Here is a 24,167-nt window from a genome sequence, read left to right as displayed (position 1 = left end):
ATTAAATAGTTTTCCCTTCTGTTTTTTTTTCACTGATTATTCGTTTTCTAAAGTTTCGGCTATTATTAGATCGTTTGAGCCGCCTCAAATTGTGTTGTTTGTGGGGCATTAGAAATGATTCATTTATATGTGTGTGGGAAGGGGCGTGCGAATTTTCAAATTTCCAAGTTTTGTAGCTTTAAATTAATTATGACGGATTTTTTGTTCAACAGGCTTTCACCCAAGTTTGGTCAGATTAGTTGCCGATTCATATTTATTGTTTCAATGATCATATACTGCTCGGCGTATTTTCTCAAATTGAGCTTCTTCCATTTTACAATTCTTGCTTACAATTTGTTAGATCTTGTTTTCGATGAAACTTCGAATAAAGGATTCCGTCTAACTGTTCTGTCTTCTATCTTGCCCTGCAATATTTGTGATGTATCGCAAGTGGTATGAAGCTACGCTTCGCTTTTGTATTTAAACTATGCACGGATTCATTATTCAAGATTGATACAACTGTTGAAAGCAAAATCTTATGTGGTAAAATCAAGCTCGCAGATCACTCTTGAAATAAGTATTTTATCGAAGTATTTTTTCATTTAATGACTTGTTGCATGATAAAAACTTTGGATGAAATCTTGAGTGGTAAAGAAACTACCAGCTGTAGTTGTTCCGACCATTGAAAATGGAGAGGAACTTTGTATTCGAGTGTTATAGTTTTTTTTCCGCACAAAATCAGGTACCACAAAATTCATCGAAATTAGTGATATATCATACTTATAAAAGCCCTTTCAGTCGTGATTTGAACTTCATTAAAAAATTGTAGTTTTTGATCTAATTCAGAGGGAGCAGGCTTACGGAAGGTTAGTTATGCTTCAATTAAATTGTGAAAACTTAGCTTTACTCGAGTAAAGTTAGTTTCTGGTGTTTTTTTTAGTGCTATAGAAATATCAAAAAAAAAGTTCTATGTTTTTTTGTTTTACTAGTTGTTTTTCTACGCGAAATTTTCCCAATTTGCCTATTCTACTATGACTGTCGAATATGCCTAAGTTCTAGTTTTTCGCTCTGATCCTTTTCATCATACCACTCAGAAAAAAAACGACACTAATTTGAAAAAACTTTCATCGCGTTGGTAAATGTCTTCTCGATTAATTGACGTCTAAAACAATTAAATAGCTTGAATGACTCTAAGTTGATGTTATTTTAAGTGATTTTTATGGAATTTTGGGGTACGACAGGAAGAATATTCGGACCGTTTTTCTCGGCTCATAGGAAATTTTTTCGGAATTTTTCATTGTGGGGGCTATTCTCATGGGCGACGGATCGAATGGGCGCGAAGGACTCATGGGCGAAGGACCGAAAACAATAACAGTAAAAAGTAAGTTTTTAAAATGAAGCAGGTGCCGTTCGACTGAAATGAATTAAATGGAGCAATTTTTGCTTCATTTATAACGAAACCCTTGAAATATAAAATTTGTTCCAATTCGTCGGCGGCCGGCCTGTGACAGTTTGAAATTTTTGCATATTTCTGCCGTTTTTATATTCTGCAAATATTAATGTTTACTTTCTTTGAAATTTTCACACTTTCTTTCCATATTTTGGAATACTGATATCTGATTGGTGGATTTTTTTTCTCCCATTCGCCTATGAGGGATTCCACGTTTTATTGCAGTCTAAATCACGACTGAAAGGACTTCAATGTGATAGATAACTCACGTTCTTTGTGGTACCTGGCTTTGTGTGGAAAAAAAACACCCAAATACGCAATTTCTCTACGCCTTCCCTGTTTAGAACAATTGATGTGGTTGTTTGACTTCCTCAAAAGTCCCTATAAATAATATAAGGGTTCATTAAATACTCAAATTGTCAGTTCCTTGTAGGTAGCAAATGTTGGAGAGCCTCGTAGCTAAGGTCATCAACAGCTACGTTGGCAGGTACTTCCGCAATATTAACTCAGATCAACTCTCTCTTGGATTGTTGCAGGGAAGTGTTGAGCTGGGAGACCTGCCTCTGAAACCAAGCGCCTTCAACGAACTAGATCTACCTGTTCGGGTAATCGCCGGATCAGTGTCCAAGTTCAAACTAAACGTGCCCATAACCCAACTCAAGTCCTCCCCCTGGAATGTCACCATTGATGGACTGTATGCTATTCTGGGACCGAAGCAGACCGAAAAAGGAACAAGAAGTGTGAACGAACAGTTTAACAAACAGAAAGCTTTGGATGAAATTGAAAAGAACTTCAAAGACTCGCTCAGTAATAGTTCGAACTTAGATGCAGCCGCTTACTGGTTTGACTTTTCCGCCATTGTCGCAAATATAGTGAACAATTTACAAGTAACAGTGACAAATATTCATGTTCGTTATGAAGATTTCAACCAACAAGAAAAGAAAAGGTTTGCTTTCGGAGTGGTCCTGGAAAAACTGGAAATCCGAAGTACAGACGCCAACTGGGAACCAGCGTTTGTCATGTCCACGAAAGGTGTCCATAAAGTGGGCCATATATCATCCCTTAGTGTGTACCTAGATCATAGCTGTTCCCATTATTCACAAACTGAAAATGCAGACCAAAATTTGAGGACCTACTTCAGCAATGTCTCAACGAGCGAATTGGGAAACTCGGCAAACCTTTTGAACATTTTGCAGTGCGGTGCCAAATATTTCAGAAATTTATCGCCATTACCTCTGAAGTCAAAAACGAAGCCCAGAATATCATTAGAGCTGAGTATAAACGAAGTTCCCATCGAAATATCGGAGTTGCAAGTTAGATCTATTTTGTTTTTAATCAATGAGATCGAACGACATGAAAGAACCAAATTTTTCAAAAAGGAGTTACCAAATGTACCAGTGATTGGAAATGCTAAACAATGGTGGTGGTATGCTTATAGATGTACAACAAAGCTACTTAGTCTTCCGGTGTCAGTTGACAAGACATTGCAGAACATTCGCGCAATTGTCAACTATACAAAATTGTACGAGAAATTTCTTCGAGGGAAAGTTTTGACGATTGAAGAGAAACAGCAGAAGACTTCTTTTGAGCTGAATCGAGACTTTGATGTGATTGTAAAGCTACGTGGAATTGCTTTCGGAAGAGTTGCCAAAGAAGTTTCGTACGAGAGAAGGCTAGCTCTCGAAAGTCAGAGTCCTTCCACTAGTTCAAGTAGCGAAGCGATTAGTGGGAAACGTGGTTGGTTTGACTGGTGGTACGGGAACAATGTAGCAGCTGCGAGTTCCCCTAGGAGTGAGAAGGCGTCTCCCGAGAAAGGGTTTGACCCGGGAGGTGCGCCGACTGGGTCTGAGAACGTAATCGTAGACGAGGAGGAGCTATTCGGACTCATTTCAGACGCAGCCACCGATTGTAGTCTAAGAATGGTGGACTATCTCTACGCCAAAGTGAATATCTCGTTACAGTCTGGCTCCTTGACTGTAAAAAGTGACAATCAAAAATCAAAGCATTCGGAAATTGTTCAGATTAAATTCACAGAGTTGTCGTGGGATAGCAGGAGCTACCCAAGATTAAACGGTGCCAAGTACTCATTAAGTTTGCTAGACTTGAAAGTGTGGAACAAGACGCTCAATTTAAACTGCCCGTTAGTGTGCAAACGAGAAGTTCCAGAAAAGTATAAAAAGGGGTTCCAGAGTCTGTTGAGTCCAGCGTTGTCGCCCGAAAGCAGTTTCGCAGCGCCTGGGATGAGTAATGTTGATTCCCCTGAACCTTCAAAGTTATTTGACTACACTTATGAAAGGTACATGTACAGACCAGGGGTATTTGAACACAAGTATGTGTTACAGACTCAGCCGATTGACGTAGTCTTTGACCAAACTATTGTGAAAATGGCCTCCAAGTTGTCTAAGCTGCAATTCGAGTACTCCAGTGTTTCTAGACTCGAAAAAGAGGTCTATCAAAGGTACAACCAGATCAAAAAGCAGACCAACTCCAATGTAAAAAGCGCTCTAGCAGTTCTATTAGAGGGGTCAAGTCTGAAAACCCAAGACAGATTCAGCGTGCTCGTTAATGTTTCTGCGCCCATGATTTACATATACGCAAATATAGAATCAAAGGATTCTCAAATTGTCGGAGTCGATTTGGGAAAGATAACTTTCTTCAACGAGAAAGGAAAGCACGACGCATTGAAGGATTCAGTTGATTGTGCGTTGGGTCAAAATGAACAAAGCGTGAACATGAAGCCAGCTGGTCAAAATTCTGACGATGAAGATGAAGATTTTTTGACTCCGCCAAGTTCCCCTCCAACTGGTCAACTTAGCCCAGCTCAACCTAACCAGCCGCAACCAGCCAGCGGAATCAATTCACTGCAAACTAATCAAAAGATACCAGATCGAAATTCAGATGCTCCTGCTTTTTACAAACGCTACTGTTTACTGCTATCTGACATGCAAGTGTTCGCTGGAAGGCGAAGTCAAAACTGGGGTGAAACGTATCTGAAAGGGAAATCCAATCTAAGTTTGCTAGAGAGGTTTTCAGTGAATCTGTCCCTTGATAGATGTATAGCAACTAGGGCCTTGCTGAATGATGCAAATGTTATTGTTCAAGGGAGCATGAGTGATATAAGACTTCGGTTCAGCCAAGACAAACTAGTTTGTCTGCATAGTTGTCTAGCTCAACTTTCGAACAAAAAGTCTGCCGCGAAAACATCCCAGTCAAATACAAAGTCAGAAAAAGTCGAATCAAATAAAGAAGATTTCAAAAACGAGAACTTGTTGTCCAGTAAAGTAGACGAGAGCAAATTGCAGCTTCTCTGTCAATTTTCGGTTTCATTGATTTCAGTTGCGCTTCATTCTGACGAGAAATCGTTGGCAGAATTCCATGTTTACTCTTCCTCTTTGTCGTTTAGGAAGTACCCCTATCATCAAGCATTGTCCTGTAACATAAGAGACGCTGTCTTAGTTGACGCTGTCCAGCGCTACGGGCCAGAATTCGATTTACTACTGGCGTCCACGCACGAAGGCTTGCAGGGAATTGAAATGACACATTTTGATCCTCACAGCTCAAAATCTTTGATTCACGACTCAGTTCCTGCAGTCAAAAGGGTTTCTATTTTCGATGAACTGGAAATGAGCAACAAAGGTCTGATCCAGATAAATGTGGCTAAATACTCGAGACACCACTCGAATAATGATAGTCAAAGTCCGAAGATCGCCTGCAATTGTAAGTTCAGCAAAGTTGAAGCAATTGCTAACCAGAGAACCATTTTTGAGTTGGTGAAATTCTGCGACAAAGTCTTAACAGCCTTAAATTCTGAAGAAGAGCCACTATCGAAAGAATCTGAATCAATAGGAGAAAACGAACAAGCACAGAACGAAGACGCTTCGGAATCCACTCCCAGGAAAAGTTTCAATTTGGATCTTGAATTAGTCGCAGACGAATTTGTCGTAGTTTTCATTCTAATGAGCACTGCTGATTCTGAAGTAGCAACTAAGTTCGCTTCTCTGTCGCTCGGAAACTTGTCAGCCAAGGTTGAAAAATTTGACAATGACGACATTATTGTAAAAGCTGCAATGGGAACACTGGTATTGAACAAACTAAACTCCTCGGAAGATGTCGGAAATTGTTCGAAGAATCTTCCGCCATTTCGGTTTTACATGGCAGATATGCATCCCCAGGAAAGTGGAATTCCGGCAGTATCCGTTGAATATGTCTATAGAACAGGCTACAAACACTCTTCAGTTCCTAAGTCGATTACAGCCTATAACTCGAGTCTGATTGCTGAAAATGAATGCTCTCTACAAATCAACATCTTAGGAGCATTTTGTCTTTTTGACGCCCACTTTTTCAGTTCGCTCAAACAATGTGCCGAGGAGTTCAAATCTTATTTGTGGAAGATTAAATCAAGTTTAGTTTCAATCGCAAAGGCAATCACGAGCTCGAACGAGAACAGCGAGCAATTAGATCTTTCTCTGTTCATAGAGAGTCCGGTTTTAATTTTGCAAGACTCCTCTTTCGAACACGAGGTCTTAGTTTGTCATCTGGGGGCGCTTTATTCGAGATCGAATCTGGAAAATTTTGAAATTAACCTTACAAATTTCAAGCTCGAGTTAAAAGGCTTGCTAGAATCTTCGCCTACTGAATTCAAAAAAAGTACTTCGACGGCTAGCTACATCGAATTGGTCTACAATGCAACAACTTTGCTCCAAATAGCGAATGAGATCTCAATCACTGCAAAAGTTGGCATAAGCGCTGAACTCCCTATTTCTGTGAATATCTTGGTGGAAAACGTCGCTATTTTGTCTTTGACTAAGCATGTCTATAAGTTCATGAAAACGATAGTTGCATGCTGCAAAACAAATAATTTTATAGTCAGTGACCGAAGTCCAAAAAGCCCCCAGTCCTCTAGTCGCTTAGAACGACAGTACTCGTCCCTATTTTTTCCGAACTCAAAAAGGGTAGAGGAGAGTTCCATGTGGGATGGTATGGAGACTGTTACCGACAGCGAGTCAATCGAAGAAACTGAATCGACAAGTCAGAAAATAAGTGCAGCAATAACTGCAAACTGTGTAAAGTTTGTGCTGTTGGATTATCAGCAAAGCGAAATAAATTGCTGTAAATTTGACGAGTTTAGCGTTCTGCTGGACAAGGATGCTGCTCTGACTAAATTGAGTGTGAGTCACTCGGGAATTGTAATCACAGATCTGTTCTCAAATCAAACGCAAAGTCGCTACGAAGTCTACGATGATAAGATTTTTGAGTTTAAACCTGCTGCCAGTTGTGTGAATCTTGCAACTGTTGAATTCAAAAAAGGACAGGATCCTCAAATTGATGTGAACTTCGGAGACATTAGCCTGAAACTTAACCTACAAACTTGGGTGCATATTTTTGACTTTTTTAGCTTTGGAACGAAAGCCCATCCATCTTTGTTAGCTGCTAATTCAGCCGCTACGGAAACTCAGAGCAGCTCCCAAGTAATAGAAGAAGCCAAGAAAAGATTTGATTTGAAAGCCAAGTTTTCGAAACTGGAATTAATTCTTGCCAAACCCACCTACAACATTGCAAAGATGGTGGTCATGAATACCTGTGTTTTTTTGAATGTGACTTCAGAAGCGTTCAATTTCGACCTGGAACTTGGAAGTTTTTCGATTCTAGATGAGTCTCCCTGGTCTAAAATTTACAGCCACCGAATGCAGACTGAAAAGATTGATCGGGCTCTAAAGGTGAAACTACGCAAGTACACCTGTCCGGATCCAGATCTCAATAGACATTGCGACATAGAGTTTGGACTCGAAACTGGAAAGTTAACTTACATTCACACTGCCAGAATGCTCTCCGAAATCAATAATTTCTTCCAGTACTTTTCCAAAATGCTGCTTATGTACCAGTTTATGAATGCCAATAGAAGTGGTCAAAAAATGTCAGCATTGAAACACGGAGCCAGAATCCAGTTCGATGTCTGTGTCCCTGAAGTTGAACTAATTTTGCCTTATTCCTACGATAGCCGAGACATTTTCGTCGCTACTTTAAAAAGTTTAGTAGTTCATAATTCTTTCACTTTGTTAGACGAAAATCTTGAGGAAGCAGACAAGGATTCGGTCGGACCGAATGATGAAAACGTTTGCCTTGGAGACGAGCTGTCGCTTAAAATAGATAGCGTAGAGATAATAACGGCATACTATTCAAACGATAAAAACACGTCCAAATACGAGATCAGAAATAACCTATTTGAGAAAGCGTTCGTTTTGGAAGTTGAAGTGATCAGGAACTTGGACGGAGACAACTCCCGCTTGATTCCAGACATGACAATAAGGTGTGAAGTGCACGCATTGGTCATCAATGTGAAAGAAGAAGACATAAGATTGTTTAAAGGCATGTTGAAATATAACTTTGGAGAGAACACAAGTGACCTGTGCTGGCCATCAGATAACATATACATTCAAAGTCAGCAGCAGCAGCAGACACTTGCTGAAAGTGTTGCAATATGGAGGAAATTGAACTTTCACTTGTGCCTAAACGACACCACATTCAAAGCCTACTGTCCAAAAAACAAAACCGCTTTTGCCCAACTTTCCTTCTCCGATTCGAAGTTGGACCTTTTGACTTTATCAGACGGGTCTCTTAAGTTTGAGTTAGGATCGTCGTCATTCTTGCTCGAAGACGTGAGATGTTCCGGAGATTTTCCAATCAATCAGAAGCCAATGAGCTTCACTCATATTCTAAAGCCATCTGACTCGCGAAAGGTCTCTGAGCCTCAATTACAGATTAACTTCTCGAGCAACCGCGTCAACAAGGTTTTGTCAGGAATTCTTTCAAATGTCGAGGTGTTATGCAATCTGGAGTGGATTCTGATGTTTCAAAATTTCTTACTCAAAGCTCCAACTCACGTGTCTCAATCGATCCCTGTTGAAAAGAGTGAATTTTTTTCGACCAGTCGAGTTTTCGCGTCAAACTTCGCTCCTAGATCTGTCTTTGGAGGACTTGGTTCAATCATGACCAACCAGTCAAGTAATCCTTTCCTAAAATCTTCACAGAAAGTACTTAAGATTGACGTTTCAGCAGGTAGCAAAGCGAAGTCAGACGAGTTTAAAATCACTCTGAACGCGGCCAAGCTCGTTTTGCTTGAAAATGTTAACGATTTAGAAAGTCCGGCAATTATAATTCAATGTTCCGCTTACATCAGCGTGTCTCCCAAATCATCTGACGAAGTAGCTAAGCTAAGTATTCGTGAGGTTGAGTTACTTTCTTGTGTATACCACGCTGCAAATCACACCAAGTTGTCAATCATAGAACCTTTGAAAGTTGATATCGAAGCTCGATGCCTGGAATCGGGACTGGCGTCGGTAACCCAATCTTCGAACCAGAAGAATTGTCACCTGGAGCTGAATGTTAGTCCCATCATTACCAGACTGTCGTACCAAGACTTGGTTCTCCTTTTATCCATGATGCAGTCATACAAAGTCACATTTATGACAGCGTCCAGTGTTTATAACGAACAGATATCGGTTGATGTTGGAAAGCTGGCGTTTCTAGTTGAGATGGGTTACTCGAAGCAACAATGTGAAATTGCTCTGAAAAAATTTGACGGCGATCCTAACAAAGCTTCAATGTGGTTAGTAGAAGGCAGCTTGGAACAGAGTAGTGACGATGAGAAAATCCTAGCAGATATGGGGAATCCCAACAACCATAAAGTTACTTTGAAAGTTGCGACTGTAGATGTGATTTTTGAGTCCGTTTCTTTGTTTCTAATTGATGATACCAAAAGTGCTGACTTGCCTTTATTGCATGTGAACATCAGCTCTTGTTCAGGTGACGTGAATGTGAAAAAATCTGAATGGAATCTGACAACCCAACTTTTTGTCAACAGCTTCAACGCCTATTTATCCGGCTGGGAATCTTTGATTGAGCAGTGGAGCTTCCGTGTTAATTGCAGGAACCAAAGTGTAACTTGCTCCAAAAGAGTTCTCGTCATTGAATCGGATAGAGTACTTGACTTCAATGTTACTCCTGCTACGCTAGAGTTAGTTAACCATTTGAATAAAATTTTCCAAAGTGGTTTTAATCGGTGCCGAAACACGTTGAAAGGTCGCTCGTCCTTCTCGCCATATGTTATTGAAAACAAGCTAGGTCTCTCGATCTCATTTGCGACATGTGAAAGATTACTCCCGTTCAAAAAAAACGAAAGGTTCTTGGATCTGAAATGGAAGAATCTTGCCAGTAATTCCTCCATGCAGTTCGATTTCACTGGAAAATCAGATAGAAGAAATGTGACTCTGAAATCTCACATTGAGAAGCTATTGCATCTCCAAATCCGGGGATATTCTAACATTGCTCCCTTGTCAGTGAACGAAGTGGGAACGTATTTGCGCACAACTTTGTCTATAAATCCGGCAATCAAAATGAAAGAGCGAGTGTTACTACACGTGGGATTTTCAAAAGAGCTGTCGAAACGAGTCGTAACTGTAACTTCGGGCCTGGAAATTGAGAACCTTCTGGGCGTAGACATCACTGTACGTTTCGACACGTCTTCAGGGCGTGTTTCCCCGAGAAATGAGTTCAAAATTGTGATAGGTGAAATTTTTAATGTGCCGTTAGATTTGGTCTATACAGACATTTACATAAAACCAGAGCTTGCTGATTCCAAAGTGTTTCCAAGAAGAACGATCGAATGGGAGTCTGTAAAGATTCCGGGGATTACGTCTAACTTTGAAGTAACATGTTTGCTGAATGACAAAAGAATCTTCCGATACAATGCATGCATCCACTCGAGAGCTCTTCTTAGGAATCCCTCGAACGTTGAGGTCACTCAGCCAAGCCACTCTATCAAAATATGCCCCGTCCTCGTGATTCAGAACTTGCTCCCAGTTCCGTTTTCATTGGATGTGTCCAACGATAAAGATGAAATTGTTCCAGTTACAATTGAGCTGGAACAGAAGTCAATCAGGAATGTGCATATGGTCGACCTGTCAGAGACACTCAAGTTCCATGTCAGAATTGAAGGATTCCGTCATCGTCATCCGCTTGTTATAAATAGTGAAGCAGTTGGCAACGGAGTTTCACTGCTGGTCAAACTGTTTGACATGAACAATCGACCTCTGAGTTTGGAAGCGAGGATTCTCTCTACCGTGAGCGGAGGTCTAAAAATAGACATATACGCAGCTTACTGGTTAATCAACAAGACTGGAATTCCTCTAGTCTTCAAGCAAGTAGAGTGTGACTGGGAGGTTCCTGGTCAGACAGAAGAAAACGAGGTGGCGACATGCAGCACTCCAATCATGATGTCATTTGCAGCTGGTAGCCTGAGGTCTCTTTCTGTCCGAAGTGGATCTAAACCGAATACATCAACGTGGAGGCCACCTCCCAGATGGTCATCGGACAAAGTATACTGTGACTACTTTAAACCAGGTCATGGCTTAGTCTCGGTTGATTTCTCGGCAGAGGAAACCCGAAGTTATCTCTCAAGTGGCGAAATTTCAAAGACTTACTCCTTCTCCTACGAAATTTTTGAAGGGAAAGATGATCACGCGAACACAAATTTTATCGTTGTTAAGCCGACTTATATGTTGTTCAACTATACTAACATTGAGTTGTTTGTAAAACAGGCCGGAACTGTTGATCGATCAACCCCAGATTATTACCACGTATTGGCCGGAAGCTGCACCAGTTTCCAATGGAATGCTGACGATGTATCCGGGCTGCTTGCCGTCAGATTAGCGAAAAAAGACTCTATTTGGTGTGGTGGGTTCTGTATTTCGGGATCATCTTCCATTGATATCTACTTGCGATCTAAGGACCGGTTTGTGCCGAATAGCATAGTACATGTAGACGTAGTTGAAAAGAATTCGCAACATTTGGTATACTTCCGAAATAATTTCCTGCCACCTCAGTATGTTATCCAGAACGACTCGAAAGTTGAGGTGCAGTTTCGTCAAGCAGACTGTCCTAGTGATAAATTGGCAGAATTTACCAGCTTGGTGCCACCTAAGAGTTCCTTACCATTTTGTCTTGACTTCTCTATGCAGCACGCACGAATCAAATGCAACGTGCACCAAAGTCATTCAGTACTAATAGATTTAGACGACGAGAAAGAATCATTGTCCATGGAGTACGAAACATTTACAATTTTTGGAGTCCTTCCTGTCAAATCAGACGAAGAATCGTTCAAAACGCAGTCCTTGTCCGCTGAAACACTAACGTTAGACGTGACAACGACTGGTCAAGTGGTCTTACAACGGCGCTCAGTTTCAAGAAATGAACAAATCTGGAGATTAATGCCAAATGGGATGATACGCAACGAGGGCAAATCAAAGAGCTTCGATGCCGACAATGCTGTGGACGGAGTAATGTATAAGGGAAGCTTGGTTCTAGATGTTGCTCCTCAAAGAAGGACGCTACCGACTCTGAATGATAAAAGTTCAAGTGGCAGTAGTGCCTCGACTTCCGAAACTGTGTATGTGCTATGTGTCCGACAAGCAGAAAAGGGAAAACGAAGTCAGTTATGGCGAATGGATTCTGAGGTACGACTTGTGAACGAGTTCTACGGCATGTCAGTTTGCCCGCAACAACTGTCGGCCAACTCTTTAGTGTTGCTACAGAACCTGAACACCCAGAGAAATAATACAACGTTCAAGCTGCAAAAGTTCAAACTGAAGCCCGGATCCGGAAAATTAGTCACAAGCATGAAGTTCCAGGGGCCGACCAGAGTATTGATCTTTGAAGATGCAGAATCGAAATCCCGCGGAAAAGTGATATCGCATCACCGGAAATCTGAAAAGAAGTCAGCCTTCTTCGCTAAGTTCGAGCTTCTGTTAAGCGAAGGAATTTCAGTTTCAGTTATGAACAATGCTCCCGAAGAACTATTATATATCTCGTTGAAAAATATCTATGGAACCTATTGCTTGGCAAGTGCATCATCAAATGCAAAACTTAAAGTGAAAGCGTCATATCTTCAAATCGATAACCAGCTTCTGAATTCACTCAGAAATCAAACGGTCATTTTTCGCCCCTTATTTGACCTTGAAGGCAGAAACAGCAGCAATCCTCCCGTGTTTTTAGACTTAGGCTGTGAATACGAACCGGATACGGAATACGAAAATTGTAAAATAATCCACAAATTCCAACTGAGTCTCGGTCAATCGAGCATTCTAGTTGTTGAACGTCTTTTACTGAAACTAGTGCAATTCATCGAACAATGCAGGGGACCAGAAAACGAGGTAAAATTGTGGAACCCAAACCAAGTGATAGATGCTTCGCCTCCAGTTCCCGCGCAATCTAAATTGTTTCTCCAGGAGTTTTTAGTCAATAAATTTTCTATTTATGTAACGGCACAGACCAGCAGGAATATAAGCAATGAACTGCAGATGATCAAGTCTAAGTACAAACTGGCTCTGATTTCATTCGACGGAGCCAAACTGGTGTTCAAACCGTTTTACTGTCACGACATCATGCTCTCATTTGACATGTTTTTGCAAGACCTGACTCGCAACTATAAGTTGGCTTTAATGAAGCAAGCGTTGCACGTTTTGGGTCACATGGACTTTCTCGGCAATCCGATTGGCTTGCTAAAAGATGTGAACAGCGGTGTTCGGCAGATCGACAATTCGGCGGATTCGGTCTCTAACTTCGCGCGATTTGTAACCAATAGCGTTTCGAATAGCACGAGCAAAATAGCGGAATCTCTGTCAGACGGAATAGGATCTTGGTTTTTTGACGAGGAAGATCAAGAACAGCGAGAATTGTTCAGAGAGACCTACTCTAAAGGAGTTTCGAGTAATATGTGCGGAGGAGTCTTGGGTTTAGTTAAAGGCGTAACAGACGGAATAAAAGGCATAGCCACCCAGCCCTACAAAGGATTCAGAGACGGCGGGGTTACGGGTGGAATTGTTGGCGTGATGCGGGGCGTCACTGGAGCTATAGCGAAACCGTCAATTGGAGTGTTGGACTTCGCTTATTTTACTGCCAATGCGATGAAATACACGACGTCTACTGAGATCGAGAGAGTGGAGCGGTTCAGAATCCCTAGGTGCTGCACGTACTCTAAGTTAGTAACTGCCTATGATGACAGCATGGCAAGGAACCAGGAGTTTCTTTACCAGTTGAATAATTTCGACTTAAGCGAGAAGCTGATTGCGTTCGAAACGGTGCTAATAAATCCAGACGCAATGAAGCGTATGTTAATCACGAACAGCCGACTGGTGCTTATTCAGAACTCCTCCCCCGAAGACAGCAACATCGAATTTCAGCTATGTGTGGAGAGTTTGATCGGGTGCTCGATAATGCGTAGAAATGGCACAGATCAATGCATTCTAACCATCGAAAGTCAGCTCACAAGCGATCCTCTATTTTTTGAGAAAGAGAGGACGCAAAAAGTGGACTGCGAGAATATAGAAGTAGCTAGTAGACTCGAACTGCTCATAGAATACGCTATTTGTAAATACAAAAAAGACAGCTTTACATTCAAATAACCAATCCTAGTCTAATTCAAATGTATCTAGATTTCTAATATTTTTAGTTTGGTCATTTGTAATATGAGTCTGGTTACCTGTTTTTTGTACAAAGGTAGCTTCTTAACAATATGTAATGCATATGAACAGCGTGAGCCAAGGCAATCAATAAATTCAGCTGACAAAGTAGCATGATTTGAAAGAAAAGAAAAATCAGTGGAGTTGGTTTTTAAACCAGTTAATGTTCGAAATGGACATCCCTTCACCTCATTATTCGGCCTTTCCGAACAGAAAAGTTGAAAGCTGTTGCAACTGTTTTCTTTCCGACAGCTCTTGGAGTAATGGAAAAGAACATGCTAGATAGTCATCTTTTTCCAAGTGATTTCAGTTACCATAAGGAAAGCTCGTATACTGTCAAGCGTGGTATCATATGAAAGACCTTTCAATTGTGATAGTGGTTCCAAAAAGTTATTTCAAAAAAGTTCTGCATTGTTGCAAAACTCTTCTGATTTTTGCTCTATTCAGACACAAATCTTGCAAAGAGTGAATAGATGTCATCACTTCATTTGAGTCGCTCGCCATTTTTCGGGAAGCTATTTTTCTTTCGCTATATAATGGTGAAATATAGTTTTAAGCGGGTATCATTGCATGCTTTTTATCGAGCATTTTCCTTGAAAAATACAGAAAAAATTCAATATTTTTTTTTGGAAAAAACGTGCTGTGTTTAAATATCATTTGTCAGTATATAATATAAAGAAAAAATACTGCGCCATATGCATAGCAAAACTGTTTCTCTGAGTGATACTTTTTCCACGCAAACTCAGGTACCACAACTAATTAAGTGATAGCCCTTTCGGTTAGAGTTTTTGCGGCATTTCAAAAATTTTTTAGTCGAGAAAACTTGTTTGAATTTTTTGGATTGTTTCGCGCGTTAAATTGATGTAGGTCTTTTCTTGGGAAAATATACTTTTGAGTTTTTTGTTTTGTTTGATTTATCCGTTTTTCGATCACAACCGTAGTTGATTGTGCCGTATCCAATTACCTATTTCAATTTCAATTAGCTAAAAATGCTTTTAAGTTTTCACTTGTTATCAATGGCGGATCTAGGATTTTCTCGAGGGGATGGATTTTCAAAAAAGTTTATAGGTCTCAAATTTTGTTGGTTTATTTTAGGTCGACCAAATTGAGTTTCAAAGTGCTCCCAGAACACTAGTAGACAATTTTTTGACATTTTTTTGCGTCTCTGGCAAGTTCTTGAATAAACAGGTAAAAAAATCGTTATAGGTTTTTTGGAAAATTTTGACGAAAAGCCGCGTTTTTTTGGCATGCGCTCACCTTCAAAGTTAGTGTATAATGGCGACTTAAGAAAAATTTTAACGCTCTTGGGCCTAAAATGGATGTCATAAAATTATCCCAAAGGAAAGACCCCTTGGTTGATGAAAGGTTCAAATCCCAACAAGAAATCAAAAAAGTGTTTGTGTCGACAAAACCGCACTGAGTTTTACTGTTTTTCAGAGAAAGCGCAGATCTAGGTTTTCTCGAGGGGGGTTTTTTGGAAAACAAATTTGAAAACCCCTTATAATGACTTCATTTTGATTAAATTTCTGCGTTGCAGGCAAATTTTAAAAGATCAAGCAATTTTTTTTTGGAAACCGTCGAAAAAAACTGCGTTTTTTGACAAGCGCTTCCATTCAAGTTAAGTATCTATTGGCGGCAAAAGCGCCTGAAGAAAAATTTTAGGTCTCCTTTAGTGTGTTCGCCCCGACTCTCCTAAATCCGCAATTGTGTCAGACTATGCTAAAGTAACGTCCTTGACAGACTTATCTACAGTTCTCTTCAAATCTAATAGTTGTACTAAAAGTTAACTTTATTACATGTTCCAGGTTAATTTAGTTTTTTTTGCCTCTCATTCTTTTTTTTGCAATTTTTTCTAAACTATGTCAATCACTCCCTTAATAAAACAAGACTGCTCATATCAGGGCACAGCCCTGAATGTTCCGAGTGCCCAAAAACTGGTCTCGAATAGTTTTTGGTTAATGAAACATTGACAAGCTGTGAGTTTTACGATGAATATTAAGAATCGTGTTTGGAAATAATGAAACCAAGTATCCTGCCCCAATTGAAATGAGAACGATCTTGTTGTGCTGGATAATTCGCCATGCGTAAAGTTAAGTCTATTACTCAGCGATTCACAGCAATCGTTAAGTGAAGATAGTCTAGTGATGAGCGCCACCCTTTTGGGACCACGATGATCATCTATCGATCCACCCAGCGAAACTTTTTTGAGAATTAGTCTGAATAAAAAAGACACTCTCAGCATATAGATTCCTTACTTTTTTCGAAAGTCTGAACAAAAACAAGTTTTTTCCGCCGTTTACTTTATAATGATATCATGCTTCTGACCAAGCGAGCTACTGGCTACCCTCGCTTTATCTAAGGTTCTGTTTTTGTAATTTGCTTTGCAGAAAGAGGGCTCACATGGTTTTTTCTGAAAAGCTTTTGTTCTTGAGACCTGATTGTTGTCTCTGTTTTTTTTTTGCTCGAGAAATGCAGTTTTCTCGGCTTAGATTTTTTCAAAAGATTTTTCGCTTTTTGCTATATGCAATGAGTATGGTATATTGTCTTTTTCAAAGCAAAAGCGTTTCAAAGCAAAAGCGTTTCGATTGAAAGAATATGTTCAGGGGCGGGCTCAGGGTTTTCTCGAGGGGGCGGCGGATTTTCAAAAAGTTTTCGAAAATTTTGACGACCTTTTTTTTAGGTCGGCCAAATTGATTTTCCGAGCTCTCCTAAAGCACTATAAAGACGCTGTGTTCGCCAAATTATCTGTTTTGGCCGATTTTGGGCTCTTTTTGGAAACTTTCCCCCTCAAAATTAGTATATATTGGCGCCGAAAGCGCCTTTAGAAAATTTTTAGGGTCACCCCCCCATAAATCCTCCCCTGGATATGTTTGTTCTAACTTTTTCTCCAAGCTACAATTATAACAATCTTGATTTCCTGTGAGCTTGAATTGAGGGACCGAAATTTTTGTTAAAAAACTCGCCTTATCAATAGTTCAGAGTTCGTTCCCAAAAGTTGTGTTTTTGTGCAGCACGGGAGCAGTGTTACAGCCGCTCTCGAATTTAAATGTTATAATCGTGCAGTTTAAAGGATTTCGCGTGCCTTTTTATGATTTCTAAGTACAAGTCTGACAGTAGCGGCTATCCAGTGGCCGCTGGATTTTTTGCATTCGACAGCTTTAAACTAGCACAGACGCTTAAGTTTGAGTCCCAAATAACCCAAAAAAATATTTGAGAAAAATTAGGTCAAAGAGGAATAAAACACTTAAGCTTATTGGCAATTCCTGCTTTACGGCTTGACAGCTTTTTTATTCCACAGTCTTTCAATAAAATTCCCTCAAACGTCTCAGAATATTGTGAAACATGGAAACTATAAAAGTCTACGCGACAAATGGTAACAGGCGAAATTTCGTAATTTTTGATTAGGCGACTATTTGTATCAAGCTACAATTGGTAACGCGTTTTTCACGGATATTGAGCTGTTAAAATAAATGAACAAAATTCAAATTGACATCAAAAACAAATATGAAGACTTTTTTAAAGAAAATAGAGGTAATTGCTTGCAAAATAAATCAGTTGTTTTGATAGCTTTCAAGAAACTCTGACAATGAAAATGGGGAATTCTAGTATTTTGCTCCTTTTGGTGGCTTTTGTCCTGATCTAATCCGTACGAGCTTGTTTTTGCCTAACTTTGGTTGCGTCGCAAATGTTCGATAAGTTTGTGAAGTGTTGGGTGTGCACACCCCGTCCCCGTTGGAAAAGCCCGGTGTCAGCCTTCTAAAGAGTTATTTGTTTTCTGTTTTTGTCCAGAGCACTTTCAAACTGGTTTCACAGCTTTTGCGGACAAATGGTGTCCTGCCACCTCGCTCTGGCCAGTGGGCCGATGCATGTTTTTTCAAAATACTCGATAATTGGCCGATTGGCGAATAAGACACGTATCTGTATCCAAGATCCATATCGCACTCTGTTATAAGGGCTAGTCTAATGAATGAGTTCGTTATGAGTCGAAGTGTTTTTATCGGTCTCGTAAGGAGGACTAGGCCAAGCACTTGAATTATACTTTGACAAATTGGCCACGGTCTCCCTGAAGCCATCTCCCGTAAATTGCGCAGAAATGGTTCTCAGAGGCTCAAAGTTGACTTTCCTCTTTGATAGCACAATTGACTCTAAAAAAGATTTTTTTTCGCACTATGCTTAAAGGTGCAAGCAGAAACTACCAGAGATTGAAACCGACAATTTTGAGCAATCTATTTTTGGTTTGGCTGAAAAAATCCTCACTATACTCCACAGAAACGCACGACTTCTGTTTTTACGTTTTAGTTTTCCAGAGCTGAACATTATATTTATTTTAAGTATATTCCAGTTCATGCACGAGCTGAAATCAAAACTTACTAGTTTTTATTTTACCTCAAGTGGGATGTTTTCGTGGCAAGATTTTTTCTTTTCACTTACGCTTGAGCTGTCGAAAGTAATCATGGACAATCTATAACACAGCCATGTATGACAAGTATTATCGCTGTGTAGTTCTTGATAATATTTTTCTCCCTCTAGAAGAGATTGCTGGTTACCGCGTTTGCTGATGGTGTATTCTAGTGACCTTGAACGAGTTTGTTTGGATAAGTTGGGATGAACAACTGAATTTCAAAATAAATGAGGACGAATGGTCATAGTCAATTTAAAAAGGTCCGTGCTTAAAGATTGATAAGTCCATGAGGTCCATGCTTAAGTCCTGTTTTAGTGATAGCCAAAATAAATTCAATTCATAACAATGCAAAACCAAGATTTAACTAAACGTTAAGATTTAGCCCCCCCCCCCCCCATACACACATTAGGCTTTTCCAGTTCCCCCCTTTGATTTTTTCTGAAATCCATTAGATGAAAGTCTATTTAAAATGACTTTTAATGTTATAAACTGCAATAAAACGTGTCAGCGTGAACAGGTGAACAAATTTCTACAACATTTCTAACATGCAAATTGCCGTGTGAACAAATTATGAACAGCTTTGTTTTGTAATTTTACGAGGGGGGTGGGAAACTGGAAAAGAGCCCAATTAACAAGTACAATACAAAATTTTGATCCCCCTCACCACTTGCAATTCACAAATAAAACACTATTTTTAATCCCCCATATCAATTAGTTGCTCCAATTTGTGGCTTGTTACGACTGGTTGCCCTTCCCATTCTTCAAACTACGAATAGTCGCTTCTTACGAATTTTCGACTCACGACTAAAAAAAGCGGCCTAAAAAAGCTCAAAATTCCTTATTTTTCAAAAAAAACAAGCCATCGATTGTTTTTCTATTTTATAGATAGTTTTGTAGACCTGTGATGAGTGAAGACAGTGAAGATTTTGCAATCAGGGGTGTTTTATTTTTGTCGGGCTCTCGGTTATTTTGAACAAACTTGACTATTTTCAACCGTTGGTGCTCAAATCGTCACCCTTTGCCTCTTGATAGATTTAAACTGCTCATATTCTGTCGTAGAATGAGACTAAAGCTCCATCGGTGGCTTACACCCGCCAATTTTAATAAAGGTTTTTGGACTAATTGGTTTTAACTGGATGGATTCAGTTGGCGATGTTACCAATGTTGTAAATGCTGTTTTGTTCAGCCAAAAATAATTAATGCGAATCTTTGTACTGATCGATAGTTTTTATAATTTTCATTGAATTCTGTTCGTAATAAAGTTTATGCTTACTTTTTTTTGAAAATTGCTACTGCATAGAAGATTGATTAGGCATGTTTTTCAGTTCTTCATGTATTTTCCTTCGTTTAAAGAAAGCCAAACTCCATAATCGAACATCGTAATTGAAATTGTGAAGAAAAACGCAATTGAGTTTTAGTTTCGAAAATGCATTTTAATTCTCAGATTTCCCAGTGGAATAAAAAATTTAGTCTTTTGATAGTTTTCTCAACTTGGGCTAGTTTTACCAAAAGTGTCAATTATTAATTGTTCGTGAATCTCAGTGAGCTTTAAAGGCATATACTTGAGTTTCGTCGAGTTTTCGACATTTGATTTTGAAAAAATTTTCTCATTGGATTCTAACCCTTTGTTAAGATTGCCATTTCATTTGTTCTTCAAAAAATTGAAAAAGCTTGTTTTAGGACCATCTACTTTTTTCTTGGAATTTTAAAAGATGAGGTTTTTTCAAATAACTAATCAGCATTTTTGCTATGTTAATTTGCGTTCAATGACTTTTTTCCAACTGTCTGTCGGCAATAATATTTGATTATATTTTTCAAAGTTAGATATTTAAAGGAATTATAATCGATTATAATTGTGATATTTTCCAGCAGATTATAATCTCTGATAATCCATAGTAAATAATATAATTTATAAAGAAAAACTTATTCTGTCGATTTCAGTAGATTATAATCTCTTATTTTGCCAAAATTTTGTCACGACAAAAGTATAGTTTAGTTATATTTATGGGTTATTATGTTTTTGTTATTATTTTTCTGTCAATAACAAAATCTCTAGAATTGAGATGTTTTTTCACACTTTGGTTCATCTGAACACCAAGTTTTGCCGCGAAACAAAAGTTGCATAGATATCTCTTCACATTAGTTGAAAGGCTCCTGTGGTAGGTGAAAAATAACTCTGCCAAATAAATGAAACTGAAACAATGTGCATCATGAAGCAATTCTAATCGAGAAGAAATTGAAATTGGTACAAATTTGAGTTGGGTTGGAAAGTGCTCAGATTAAAAAGGATTTTTTGTGCATAACAAATAAACTAGAAATTGGGGTAAAATTTTTTGATTATAATTCTATCGAAAATTAGATAAATTTAAATTAATTAAAATGTATTATAGTTGATTATAGTTTGTTTTCAAAGAGAGAGATTACAGTATAATGATAATTGAGTATAAAAGATGTCTCAATTTTAAAAAGACTGGTACTAAAATCATAATATAATCGATTATTAATGCTTGAAACTGGATGCGGGTAGGTAGACATATTTGAAAGTTTGGTCATCTTAAAATTAGCGAAAACCAACTGATGAGTTACAGTTCTACTGATAGCAACAATGTATATCTAGTCACATAATTGCATTGACAGTAAGTACGCAAATGAAACCTAGTTACCTAGATAATTTACATAATAAATATTTAATTGTGATGATGATAGATATCTGGCTGACACCTTGTGCACGAACAAAGGTCTGCTCCGATCTGTCAAGAAGGTTGCCTGGTGCGTCAGATGCCGGAAGACTGGAAGAGGTTCTACTATTGAGTTTGTGCACCGCTTGAAGTTTCGCTCTACACTTAGAACGTAATTATGGGGGGTTTTCCTTGTTTTGTTGCACAGTGGAAGTTTAAACCGTAGGTTCTCTCTTAAGATTTTTAATTAAACTAGCGGTAGAACAATTTTTTCCCTTAAACATTTCATCTTACAGAAGCGCAATATTTATCAGTTCGTTGAGGATGATTTATCAGTCAATTTTAGAGCATGCTTGCATTTTAAGTTTGCATTCAGTTCGAAGTTAATGTTTGGTTTTATTAGTCATAATCCAACACCGACTTAACTATTTCCATTTTATCGCTTGCACTAATTATTCGGTTTTAAAACCCTAAAACCGAATATACAGTTTTAGCAAAAAATGGAAATATTTAAGTCGGATTTGGATTATGACTAATAAAAACATTTACTTTGATTTGAATGAAAACTTAAAATGCTTAAAAATGACTGATAAATTATCCTCACCGAAATGATTCAATATTGCACTTCTGTATTATCAAATGTTTTAGGGAAAAAATCGTTCTACCGCAAGTGTGGTTAAAAATCATAATTAAACCAAATTACTACGGTTTTATACGATCGTATATAGCTTTCTGTAATCAACGGGAAAATGACAAAAATCATCCCAATTGTGATATCTAGAGGAAAGAGGAAATGTGCATATCCCAAGGTACTATACATAGCAGCTTAATTGCCTCCAGTTCCCATTTGAAGTTTGATAAAAAAAAATTTGTGTGTTTGCTGGGGAATGCAAATCTTGAACAATATTTATGAGAATTTTTTTCGGCTCAGCAGCATATACCTAAATTTTGTCAGCTTAATACCGCCTCATAGCTTTTTTTTGAGTTCGTGGCTCTTTTGTTACTTAGCCATGTTATATTTGTGTTGTATCGCAAGTGATGCAAAACTGAAGTGCAAAGCAATTGTCAGATACTTTGCCTGTATCCAAAATATCTGTCATTTGTTTCCTTACGCTAATGATGCTCGTCTCAGTTTTGGAAATCCGCAATGAATAATGAATAGCTTTGTATTTTAGGCGTGGTCCGCTATTTTTTCCGTTGACATTCTTTTGATTTAGGTAGCATATTTTGAAACCACGATACTGATATATCAAGCTCGTCAACTTATTTCTGGTACAGCGATGCATCCAGTGGTTAAGATAATGAATCTAAAAGAACTCAAATTAGCAGCCAGAGTCGTAGGTTCGAGTCGGGTCACCGCTTGACAAACTTGTCTTGCAGTTTGTACAATTTGGTTAGTTTCCTACAAAAGGACAGTTGAAGCAGCTATTTTTTTCCATTCTTACGCTTACGAGCGCAGTGTGTTAGTAAGACTCTAGATTTTTTCCAACCTAGCCGGCAAAAAAAGTGCTCAAATGGGACTTTTGGTATAGTCCAGATTTGTAGTGTAGGAAACTTCACAGCATCTGTTTTCTGTGGTATTTGTGGCCAGCTTGTCGATTGTTAAGCGTCCGTGACTGAGAGAGAACGGAATGACACTCCAAATCTCGTGGTCGCAGGTTCGATTCCGACTCCCAGCAAAAGTCTTACTGATTCGAGGCTAATTTCCATGTTTTACCATTTTTAAAGAGCTGTTTTTTTCTTTTGTTTCTTGTGTTTGAGAAGCTTTGGCTATCTGCTTGTGATTTTTATACAAACCAGCTTGCAAGAATAGTGTTATATTTAGTTTCTCTTTTTTCCATTATTCATCGCACAAAAAAAAGCTCATTTTGAAGGCATTTTTGCTGCATAGTATTGGCAATTTAATAGCCTATGTTTTTTGCCGTATTAAGCAGACGTGAAACTCTCAAGGATTTTTTTTCCAGATAAGGAGACGTGAGACTCAGTTTTTAAAAAATGAGGGTCTCAATTTCGGCTTGTGGTGAAATTCATATGGTTGTTTTCAAGGTGTATTTGTGATTTTATTGCAAAATTTCATTTTCAAAGCCACGTTTCGTTGCTATTGTGCAGTTTTGCCCAACATGTATGGGGTTAATTTTAGGCAATGATTTCAAAAAAACTACTTAACGAGCAATATTTGACGAATATTTGAAAATGCTCTTTACCGGGACCAAGAAATCATTTCTTAATCTATCACGGAGAAATGGTATGCCTCAGGACTACCTCCATTTTTGTGACTTCACGGATCTAGGCGGCTCTATTCATCCCAGGAGAAACGCCGGCTGGAATAATTGACTTGAAATAGAACAGTGGATCAGTGACCACCACCAGTGGTTCAGTGACTGCCACTTTGACTATGCACAATTGATAGGGGCCCAAAAAATTGGAGAAAAAGGGTGATTTCCACTCTAATTTCTTCGACATGATATTTTTTTTTTCATTTCCTATTGGATGTGCCGCGTTTACACAAAATAATCAAAATATTTAGGCTTCTGAATTAAAACCTAGGCAGTAATGTTGTTATACAATCCATTATTTATTTCCAAGTTTATCAAAGTGGAAGGAATTGGTAAAAAAAAAGGATCGTCTAGAATGCACATGTGACGAAAAAATTAGGATTGCTAGGTTTCAAATGCGTATTTTTTGTTTAAAACGGAATACTTTCAGTTATTTATTTCGATTTTACTATCTTTTGGCTTTATCTGCATTTGAGTTAATGCAGCTTCTCAAATAGTTATTTTTTACAGCAAAATGAGACGTTTAATTATCTTTTCTGAGCAATTACTGTGCTATGTTTGTTCGCTGATTTTTTTGTGCAAAAATGTTTTCTGTATAACTTTTTTCCAATTCTTTGATTGAATTTTGCCTAATTAATTGATTAAACAAGCAACGCGTGTTTCCCAATTTAGCTTGCAAACTTTTGGCTAGATTTAAGCATCTGTTCACAGCTTTGTTTTTTTTCAGTTCAAACTGAATGAGCTAAATCTGCATAATTGATGCGCATTCAATGCCAAAAACATTTGAGATATCTTGAGGACTCGCGACTGAACGGCTGAATACGCTCGTAGAAGGCACTTGACTCTTCGTCTGCATGTTCGCACTCG

General features: G+C 38.7%; 1 protein-coding gene across 1 annotated transcript; it reads left to right on the top strand.

The window, feature by feature from the left end:
• The first annotated feature begins 1,865 nt into the window (after nt 1–1,865).
• On the top strand, nt 1,866–13,969 carry LOC134839785 (intermembrane lipid transfer protein VPS13D-like). Its single transcript, XM_063855409.1, has one exon. The coding sequence runs from the start codon at nt 1,870–1,872 to the stop codon at nt 13,885–13,887; it is 12,018 nt and encodes a 4,005-aa protein (XP_063711479.1). The 5' UTR covers nt 1,866–1,869; the 3' UTR covers nt 13,888–13,969.
• Nucleotides 13,970–24,167: the final 10,198 nt, after the last annotated feature.

The sequence above is a fragment of the Symsagittifera roscoffensis genome, chromosome 1 (assembly GCF_963678635.1).
Source record: "Symsagittifera roscoffensis chromosome 1, txSymRosc1.1, whole genome shotgun sequence".
Lineage (NCBI taxonomy): Eukaryota > Metazoa > Xenacoelomorpha > Acoela > Convolutidae > Symsagittifera > Symsagittifera roscoffensis.
This window is presented reverse-complemented; position numbering and strand designations above follow the sequence as displayed.